General features: G+C 33.0%; 2 protein-coding genes and 1 long non-coding RNA gene across 4 annotated transcripts in view; all 3 read right to left on the bottom strand.

Annotated features, from left to right (window-relative positions):
• The window catches only part of LOC108911360, a 10,004-nt gene extending 4,499 nt beyond the window's left edge, over positions 1–5,505 (bottom strand). Inside the window, exons 1-4 of one of the 2 annotated variants that reach the window (XR_001964502.1) lie at positions 4,860–5,505; positions 4,463–4,680; positions 4,255–4,408; positions 3,851–4,197 (exon numbers count right to left, since the gene is read on the bottom strand). This is a non-coding gene — a long non-coding RNA (uncharacterized LOC108911360). Of the gene's footprint in view, positions 1–3,850; positions 4,409–4,462; positions 4,681–4,859 lie in introns of both variants that reach the window. The other variant, XR_001964501.1, reaches the window with a different exon arrangement.
• A 63-nt stretch (positions 5,506–5,568) lies between these two features.
• On the bottom strand, positions 5,569–6,990 carry LOC108911358. Its single transcript, XM_018716275.1, has 2 exons — positions 6,833–6,990; positions 5,569–5,801 (listed from the first exon to the last, which is right to left on the bottom strand). Exons 1-2 carry the CDS (start codon positions 6,951–6,953, stop codon positions 5,617–5,619), a joined length of 306 nt encoding a protein of 101 aa, XP_018571791.1. The 5' UTR covers positions 6,954–6,990; the 3' UTR covers positions 5,569–5,616.
• Positions 6,991–7,904: 914 nt separating this feature from the next.
• LOC108911359 lies at positions 7,905–9,141 on the bottom strand. The gene is made up of 4 exons (XM_018716276.1): positions 8,877–9,141; positions 8,560–8,824; positions 8,350–8,464; positions 7,905–8,297 (listed from the first exon to the last, which is right to left on the bottom strand). The coding sequence occupies exons 1-4, from the start codon at positions 9,001–9,003 to the stop codon at positions 8,076–8,078; spliced, it is 729 nt and encodes a 242-aa protein (XP_018571792.1). The 5' UTR covers positions 9,004–9,141; the 3' UTR covers positions 7,905–8,075.
• Between the last annotated feature and the right edge of the window lie 1,061 nt (positions 9,142–10,202).

Raw genomic sequence — 10,202 nt, 5'->3', positions numbered from 1 at the left:
CTAAGGGCCACCTTAGCAAAGCGCATCCCAGGCTGCATAGCCGCACTACCCTACCCAACCATACCACACATAAACATGACACTACCCCCGGGGTTTACACAGACGAGCCGGCGAAGCAAGAAGAGCGCCAGAAGAAAGGGCCCTAGCCGGCGGGGCCCAGCCAGGACAAAAGGAGGTCCCACAAAGCGCCTACACCGGCCGCATTTGCGGTCGGGGTAGACGACGGATGGGGCCCACCTACGAAGGCTGTCCAGGCCTACACGAGATGAGGCAGGATAAAGAGGGATAATCCCCCTCGATCCCAAATCATTGAGGCCAATTTCTAGCCATAGAATAATGGTTACACCAGCTACCTAAGTAACCTCACAAATTTTATCTCCCCACCATTTAATTCTAATATTTCTAATAATTCCGTTTCAAGCCACAGAAGCAAAAGTTGCAATCGGATTCAGAAATTCAGAATATGCTTGCAATAAAAGGCCCATTCTGCATAATTCAATTCCGGAATCAATCTATCAAAACGCACCTACCATGTTCATGTTCCGTTTGACTTGACCTTTTGTCAAATTAGTCCAGTTAAGATTATGCAAGAAAATTGAAATTTAGCTAAGACAAAAATATGTAAAAGGACAACGACAACATAATGAATAGTGTATTTACTAAGATTATGTTAGATTAGCTAAGATTTGTTGTAAAAGGAAAACGTTTATCTTGTCTTGTTAAAGCTCGAGTTCAATTCTTACGAAATCACTTGCATTCCATAAGTGAAACGAAGTTAACTTTACTTTAATAAACACCATAGAAAATATAGTTGTACTATATTTTCTATGATAAACACACATTTACAAGTTTGAGCAAGCACTTTATAAATTAATTTTTTTATATAGTTTAAGTGGTGTAAATTTAAAGTTTATAGTTGTAGGTAGGTAGTTGTTCTTAGGTTTCGTCCTCACCGTCATTGCTAGAGGTTAGACATAAAGACATGTACTGGTCTTTACCAGAGACAATTTTAGTACCACTATTCTTACCATTCCTTACTTTACTAGGCTCCCTTATAATCATGTAGTCTTACATTACATTATTCAAAATATGTTAAACTTTTTAGTATTGATAGAATATAGACTAGATAGTAATATTTACCCAATCTTACCTCGAGTGAGCGGTGATTTATTATTTATTGGCCATTAGTAGATTATTGTTATTATCTAAGTTATAAAATTCGGTATATATTTTATTATTAAATGTTTATGACAAATATGAAAAATAAATATTTATATATAAATGCATACCAAACATTAAATAGGTATTGCATCATATTAGTATCCACCATGTCGTCAAAGTATAGTAGCTTTTAATTTTCAGTATATTACTGACTTAGTATGGGTGAGCCAGAAGGATATCTTCCTTTTCCTAAAGGATTTAGCACATCAGCCATTCACCATTCGCAGGAACCAGAGCAGTGGGATTCTTGGGCCGTGGTAACTCCATTAGTAACTTCAACAACTTTCAAGCAACATGGACCAGCTGAATTCAAGGTAAGTTTAAAATCAAGAAAAACATTGAAACTGTTTTATATTTCCTTACTTTCCCCTTGTCAGTATTGCATAATTTTTTAAGTTTTTGAATTCAGAACTGGTTTTTATTATCTGTTTACTTTAACTTACCTAAACTAATTCAAATAAATTCAAAATAGTTTTTTAAATCCTGGCATATAGAGTGTGTCCCATAGCTGCCTTATGAGTCGCTTTAGAAAAAATGTTTGCTTCTATTTTTATTGTTTATCCGTGTAAAATATTTTCAACTATACAGGGCCTGAGTGCTAACCAACTATACTTTTTTAAATAGAACACTGTATATGAGGCCATTACTAGATTCNCTCGGCAGATCGGACTGTCTATAAGCTTTAGTTTATGTAGATGTTTCCTAAAGTGACAGTGTCCCGTTATGAGTCCTGTCACTCTCCTGAGCCGGATTCTATTCAAGCTCAGTAGCTCATTCGCTCGCTAGAATGGCTATGTCCCGGCCTTGAAGTCCAGTATTTCCTATGTTCTGTCCCTGTCCATTTGCCCAGAGCCCGCCTGACCACACTGGGAGATGTGCCACAGAAGGGCTCCCTTCCTAGCAAGTTCATCCGCTTTCTCATTTCCACAAATGCCTTTGTGCCCTGGCACCCAACACAGTCTGACTGTATTGTTGGTGGCCAGTTCAGTCAGCATTTGTAAACAGTCCCACACCAGTTTTGAACTTACCTTGTGTGCGGCTAGAATTGGCATTAGTTCGTGCTGGAAAAAATGAGGGTTTTTGCTCCATTAAGATTGTCATCAAAGAAAAATGGTCCTACAACTCTATCTTGTATACTGGCCCTCAGATTAGTTTTCTGTGGGCGCTGAGTATGATTTTCCCTCATCAAATGGGGGTTCTCTTCAGCCTAATAATGACAATTTTGGCGATTTACTTTCCTATTTAATGTAAAACTAGCCTCGTCCGAGAAAAGTATCCACTCTAAAGATAAATCGTTTTATCGATATGTTTCATCAGTAAATCGCAAAATTCAACTCGTCGATCTGGGTCATCTTCAACTAACTCGTGAACAACTTGCATTTTATATGGGCGTTATTTCTCATGATTAAGTATTTTTAAAACTGTCTTGTGATTGAGATCACTATCACGATCCAGTTGAAGGGTTGAAATGACTGGATTTTCATTCACAGCTAGTAACAAATTCAACTTCTTGTTGTCATCAACAGCCTGCCTCTGTCTCCGTACATTCCTGACATGGATCATCTCTCGATATCGTACTTCTATTTTACTAATGGTACCTTGATTTATTGGTGGCAATTCGTGATGTGGTTCTCGGAACAGACGAACAACCTCGCATTGAGTTTGTGTGCAATCACCATATCCAATCATCATCAAAAATTTCGATTTTTAGGGATTCACTTAAATAAAGCGTTTTCTTAAGTGTGCAACAACAATTCGTTTCTCTGAATATGGCATACAAACTAACTTCCAGCGTGTAGCACTAGCAAAAAGTCACTTGTGGCCAAAAATTTCCATGGATATTTTTTTGTGGGAACATCTCAAAAGTAAGGTTTACATTCAAAAACAAAATAACATTGATGAGCTGAAGGAAGGAATAAGAAATGAAAACCAGGGCCATAACACCGGAAATGTTACATAATGTAAGGGACAAAACCTATCGCAGATTAGTATTTCGCCAACAAGTAAATGGTGCACATTTTGAGCAATTGTTACGTTGAAAAGTAATAAACTTAACAATTACGTTGTAATGTTATGCATCCCTCAACCTCTTGAAAAATAATAAATGTGATCAGTACGCTGGATTCGTCTTCCTGTCACCTTTCCAATGAGAGGTCACATTGTTGTATTTGAAAAAAAAAGTTGGGGTGGTTTCTGCCCTCCATGAAGGGCTACATTTCGGATATTGCTTGAAAAAGGTAGGTAAATACATTCAAACATTGACGTGTCTCAAGAATTTTTCCAAAAAATTGTTCAGCTCCCCGGTTGCGAATTTATTCCAGTTAAAGTCTCCACCCTGTATACCTACTACAGACAAAATATATTTTTAGCATACAATTGTAAACATAAAAAGTTTTCAACCTAAAACATTAAAGGGTTTTAAAGTATAAAATTTGTTAAAGTTTAGTGTGGGAAGCGGGAACCTTTTTATTGTCCACAATTCTATGTTTAGAAGTAGATATTCCTTTAGAATGAACAAATCTATAATTATTACATGTTAAGTATTTCATGAATTTATTACTAAAGCTGATCCTGAATGTTTTAACATAAATTCCTTTACTATATTTTTTCTAGACATATAATAACTTACATTGCTAGGATCACTGTTTTTCTGTTTTATTTGTCCGGTACAATTCTGTAATTCTTCAAATACTTGTATAAAATTTAAAAATGTAGAATTAATGTTTTCTGCTTCTTTGTATCTATCAATAAGTAAACATTAATATACTTATCCAATAGTATCAATTTGAAAACTTACGTATTTTCTCTATAAAAATCTTTAGAAACTTTACATTTGCATGATGAGTTAACATCTAATTCTAATTTAGTAACCATTTGTTCTATATCCTTTTGACGATTAAATATATACTTTATGTTTTGATCTATATTGTCTTGAAAACATTTTGCCGACATTACTTTCTCATACAAAATTTTCAACTAAAACAAAGCAGTATTAAAGTACTGCTTCTTTGGAAAGTAAGTAGCAACTTTTACTTTATCTTGACAATTACAGATTCCAAACATCAATTTGTTGAGTTCTTCATGTTGTAATGGAAATACATTTTGGTTTTCTTGTGTTTCCGATATCCATTGGTCAATCATCATGTTTAATTCATTAAAGGTTACATTATTCTTAGTTTGTTCTTTACTAAAATTTCCATCCATTTTGACATATGCCAAGATAAATATTAAATAATCTTACCCATTTATTCACTAATGTCTGTGCTGCAGTACTGGCTATCACTATCTTGTCCTTTGACTTCTACTTATTCTTGAATAAAACATTAGGACAGCATGACAGTTGATCCTCATCGTTACTTTCACTTGAAGACTCACTGCTTTCTTTCTTTCCCTTCTTTTTTTTTGTTTTCTTAGATTTGGCTTTTGATTTCTTTTTCTTATCTTCTTTTCCCTTGGTATCTATAAAAATCACTTTGTATAAAAACTGTTTAAAATATTTTTAATACAAATGATAAATTTTACGTGCATGTTTCAAAGTTTCGATAAGTTAAGCATATTACTATGTGCACTGTAATATGGATGTGTTACTCAAGGGAAATATTAGATATAGGTTGTTATCAAAAATCATTTAAATTTACCATTACATTTGCATCGACATGAAATTTGTGACCATTTGTCCTCCTTCTTACCCATTTGTGATGCATCTACAAAATAAACCTTTTTTTTAGTTGTGGCTGTCTTATTATCAACAGATTCAAGTGCATCGATTACTAGAGACTTTTGTTGGATTGGCTGTCGAGTCAAATTCAATCTTTTAATCTACAAAAGTTTACTTCTGTAAAAATATAAATAGAAAATTAATCGTGCAAAGTTTATCACTGTTTTAAAGGAATCATATGTAGGTAAAGGAATGTCACTAGAGGTTATCCAACTATTGTTTGGAACTGATGTTTCATAACTCGTATTTATTTGTTTTTGCTTTCGAAGGCAAGGCGCCCCAGCTGTACTATTCAAATCAGGGATGTTCCCTAAAAGTAAATTAAACATTGAAAAATACAGAAAATCTCAAATTCAATTCATTCCAGAAGTTAAATATTTACAAATTTTATACTTTGGTTTATGTTAGAAAACCATTTCCTTTTACTATTTCCTCGAGTTTATTGTTATCTCTGAAAAAAGGTGTAACACATAGCTTCATTTTAACAGCTTGGTACATGATGTGATGATAAAAATTAACAAAATTCTTTTAAAGCTTTTACTACTAAAATATTTACTGTTAATGCACTAAGGGGATAACAAAAACCACAATTATTTTAAGAAATATATAATTACATTACAATGGAAATTTCCAATTTCATTAAAATACATTATAAACAGTTTTTTAATAAAATCAGTTTAAGTGAACCAATTAGGGCATTTTATATCCATTGTGTTAGTTTTATTAAGATTTATGCACCACTTATCATATTTACAAACAAATTCCATTTTCCAAGGATTGTTTTGTAAATTAATATCCTTAATACCTTTAAGCTTTTTCATTATTTCTTCGGGCAACTCTTCTAAATAGTTTCCTGCCAAATCTAAGAAGTCAACATAAATTAATTCTGTAAAAGCATAATCACTAATTTTTCTTATATTGTTATTCGCCAGCAAAATATTTTTGACACATAAAATTCCTTCGAAAAGGAAATTATCTACATAGGTAAAGTTGTTATTACTCAAATCCAGCACTGAATGCTCATCGATAATATTGTGCTGAAAGGCTTCTTCAAAATAGCCAGTATAATATATTTTTCTTCTTGTCTGGTCTTCTTGTAAGTTGTTGAAGCTTAAATTAATATACCTCAAGTTGTTCGTTTTATAAAATAAATTCTCCGGCAATGTTTTGATGTTGTTTGAGCTTAAATCTAATGTTGTCAAAAAAGATAAATTTTTAAACGCTAAAGTATCTAAAGTTTGAATACCATTTCCTTTCAAATACAGTTTTGTGATGGGTAGGTCAGCAAACACATTCTCGGTTATCCTTTTAATAAAATTAAAATTTAAATTTATGATCCTCACTTTTGGCAAGTCTCTAAACGCACAGGCTTCGATTTCAACTATGTTATTTCTTTTCAGAGATATATATTTCAATTTTGTTAAGTTATTGAAAGTTCCAGATTTTAAAATAGGTATATTCTCATCTTCTATTACAATTTCAGTAGCTTCATGTTCATTATTGATAGTGTCTGCCCTAAGTATCGTCACAGGTGTTTCATTTCGATAAACTTTAATTGTCATGCCATCAAAAAATTGTGTCATATCTTCTGATTTAGTATCGTGGCATATGCTATTTACAAATATATTCAGATGAAGTACACATGAACAAAACACAAATAATACGTAATTATTGTTGAACATTATTCAATGAAATTTCCCGAAGAATGTTAAGTTTAATACAGTTTTATAACGATTAATCGACCACAAAGATATTCAAATCTATTTATAAACACATGGACAACAATCTTTATCTTATTTTAATACATAAACAAAGTATTATTTGATGAATTATTATCACTAAATGTCCCTACAGTAATTATAACTTTTAATAAAAATATTTAATATATCTTACTTGAACCTGGAACTTGTACTGATCCCCTTGGTAAGTCAGAGCTAGATGTTGATGTATTATGATGAAATTTTAACTTAAAAGGATTACTGGCAAGTTGTTGCTGATAATGAAGAGTTTCCATACCATGCTTTTGTAATCCATTGGCTGCAATTTGCTGCTCTAAGCTTGAGGGGTAATAACCGTTTGGAGTGGGGTTGGGATATGACCTTCCAGAAAATAATGAATATTATTATATGTTGACTTCTATTGCTTTACTCAATTTAAACCAATTAGCTTACTTTTATATAAGATAGCCCTTAAGTATGATAAATACAAGGAATTTAGACAGTTTATCTTATGAACTTGTGTCAACTTAGTTTTCAAGATACAGCGAGACAGGATGTTAAAAAAGTATTTTTAAAATATCATATATAGGAATCACTTCTTTTAATAATGGACCACTCTATAGAAATATGCTGATAGACGGTACATTACAAAACTATCTAAAATCTTACATCTGTTGCATCATATAACCCTGTGGCTGTGGATTAAAAGAAAACACGACTCCACCAGGTACAAACTGTTTCTGAGCTTGCACAAAGTAATTGTTGGTTGGAGGGTTATCAACGGCTAGACCTACAATAGAGGTGTTTAACGTATCAAAAACCTTTCGTTGCTGCTCTTGGGAAACTAATACGTTTTGCCCATTTAAATTGGTTGGTGCTAAAAAAGTGAGCTGGATTTCAATAACAAATAAATTTTTCTATGATTACCTGCCGAAAACATGGTTTGGTCATAAACGTTTGTATTAGTGGAAAAAAATGGACGATTATTCATAATGAAGAACGGAAAATTTTGTTTCAATGACAATGGATGACAGTTTATTTGATAACAATGTCATGTTTGATCATTAAAAATTATACCTAGGGAAATTTTAATTAAAATCTAATAACTGTGGACGTTGATTGAAATATTCAGTCAACGCTGGAGATTAAATTCTTCCTTGTGAAATTACAGTAGCATACTAAATGCTGACAAAAACTATTTTTCTAATGAATGATTTTTCAAAGAACTTTATTATTTTAGTACCTATAACAAATACATTTTATCTCTTTGTAATTAAAATTTTAATTTCATACGAACATAAACTGGCAGACATCCATAATGATTTAAAAAATTAAATTTATTACTAACACATGTAGATCATATAAAATTGAAAAATATACAATATTTCTTTTATAAAAATATAATAAGATCATATAATTTAACACTTATTATCTAAACACATAGAGCTCAAATGTTTATTTTCTAATTTGAGATTGGCAAGTTGTTGAGCGGCCTCTTTGATATCAGGTTTGAGTTCTTGGTACACATTTAGTTCTTTTACTAATTTGTTCTTTTCTTCTTTTAAATTTCGCAAGGTATCAATTTCTCTCGCTATATTTGGAAGGTTGATTTCTGGGTCTTTCAACCAAGGATATTTTTTCTAAATAAAATGGTTAATTGGTTTAATTACTCTCAAATATATTAAAACGTACCTCAAACTTTAATAATTCATTTTCATATTTTTTAGCTTTTTCTTCCATTTGTTGAAGGTCTTGGACAGATAAATTTAAAATTCCTCCTAACTTTGTTTTAGACTGATCCATCTCCCTATAAGAATTGTTTTAAGTGGTTTCCATAATACAAGTAAAAATGAAACTAAAAAACCTAAAAAATATGAAGTTTTTTTATCATAAACAACTTACCATTTAGTGGCCTTTATTTCCTTTGATAACTTTTCATTAAGATTCATATAGAATTTTATACAAATTTTTAACTTTGATACATAATTGCTGTGTTTTCTAAGTTTCTCAGCATGTGATAAAGTAACCGAGTTATTATTTAATGATTTTGTCATAGCCTTTTGAACTACGCTGTTCAGTTTTGATACTGAATCTGATATACCGTTTAATAATTTGAGTTCATCATTTAATAACTTGAGCTTTTTGAAAATAGCTTCCAGCCTCGCATCTGTAACAAAAAAAAATAAAAGCTATAAAGTTTGTATAGGACAGACACATACTTTCTTCTTTGTAGAACTGTGTACGTTGTTTCAATAAGATAGAAAATTCTTGCCATTGCTGTGGTGATATGTTGTTTTTAGTTAATTCCTCTGTAGTTGGTGTCATCATATCTAAAATTTTATCCATTACAATAATTCACTTTTCACTTATTCGTAGCGTAGACAAAGCACGTGTAGTTTTTCCTATGTTTTTTTCCCTTTTTTTTTGAAAAAAAATCCATATAATAAATAACCACACATAAATGTCAACAAACGGCAGTTTTTATTGACTTCTAATGGTACCACATGCAGAAATATAAAAGTAACTAACTTTAAACATTAATATGTAATTAGTGTTTAAAAAAAAATAGTAGAGCAGTGAATGTACAGATTAAGTTTTGTGGATTTTAAATCTACTTGAAGCAACACTGGTACCGAGACTGTTTTTGAAAAATTGTATAATTATCACATACTTCTATACATATACAAAACATTTTGAAAGGGAATTGAAGCCAAAAAGTGGGGGTGTTGCAATTTGTGTATTATACGCACGCGCTATGATTAATTTTCCCATTGGTCGTTTTGTCGGTTAACGTCATTGTCATTTCCGAAAATAGGTTATGAATTTGAATAGAAAGACAGCTGAAAATGATTTGGCAAACAATAAAAAGGAAAGGAAACGAGGCAGACCCATGAAAAACATGGGATCAAGTTGGATGCGGAATTTTCAGTGGTGTAGGTAGGATTTTATGAGTTTGGTAAAGGATATGGGATATTGGTTGGTGAGCATTTTCATCAGTAGGCCTTCATGCCAAACCGTATCGAAGGCCTTTGCGACGTCCAGGAAGACAGCACCAGTGTACTGTCCCCTGTTGAAGGCCGCCGTGATGTGCTCGGTAAGGCGAAGGATTTGGAGTTCAGTGGAGTGATTGGGTCGGAAGGCGAACTGCTCGTCTGGAATGACTTGCAGTTCTTGGGAGTGGGTTCTTAGACGGGTTAGGATAATTTTTTCTACCACTTTGCTCATAGCCGGGAGCAGGCTAATGGGCCGGTAGTTGGATGGGATGGTGTGATCTTTGTTGGGTTTTGGGATAAGGATTATGTTTGCTGTTTTCCAGCGGGTAGGGAAGTGTCTTAGTCTGAGTGTCGCGTTTGTTATGTTTAGTAGGGCCATGAGGCCCTTGTGTGGTAGTCGTTTAAGTGTCGTGTTATGTATATTGTCGGGTCCGGGGGCTTTTCTGTTTTTAAGTCTGCGTATTGTCAGTCTTAGTTCGTCAGGTGTTGCGGGGGGGATTATGTCATTGTCTGGCTCTCTGTCGACGCGTCGGGCCGCGCGCTCAGCCACTA

This window comes from Anoplophora glabripennis, unplaced genomic scaffold, assembly GCF_000390285.2.
Source record: "Anoplophora glabripennis isolate ALB-LARVAE unplaced genomic scaffold, Agla_2.0 scaffold460, whole genome shotgun sequence".
Taxonomy (NCBI): Eukaryota; Metazoa; Arthropoda; class Insecta; order Coleoptera; family Cerambycidae; genus Anoplophora; species Anoplophora glabripennis.
This window is presented reverse-complemented; position numbering and strand designations above follow the sequence as displayed.

Coding starts and splice junctions, on each gene's coding strand:
- LOC108911359 (XM_018716276.1), bottom strand. CDS start 9,003: ATGGATAAAATTTTAGATATGATGACACCAACTACAGAGGAATTAACT. Junction 8,825..8,876: donor ACAGTTCTACAAAGAAGAAA/GTATGTGTCTGT, acceptor TTTTTGTTACAG/ATGCGAGGCTGGAAGCTATT. Junction 8,298..8,349: donor ATGAATTATTAAAGTTTGAG/GTACGTTTTAAT, acceptor CATTTTATTTAG/AAAAAATATCCTTGGTTGAA.
- LOC108911358 (XM_018716275.1), bottom strand. CDS start 6,953: ATGGAAACTCTTCATTATCAGCAACAACTTGCCAGTAATCCTTTTAAG. Junction 5,802..6,832: donor AGTACAAGTTCCAGGTTCAA/GTAAGATATATT, acceptor TTGACTTCTTAG/ATTTGGCAGGAAACTATTTA.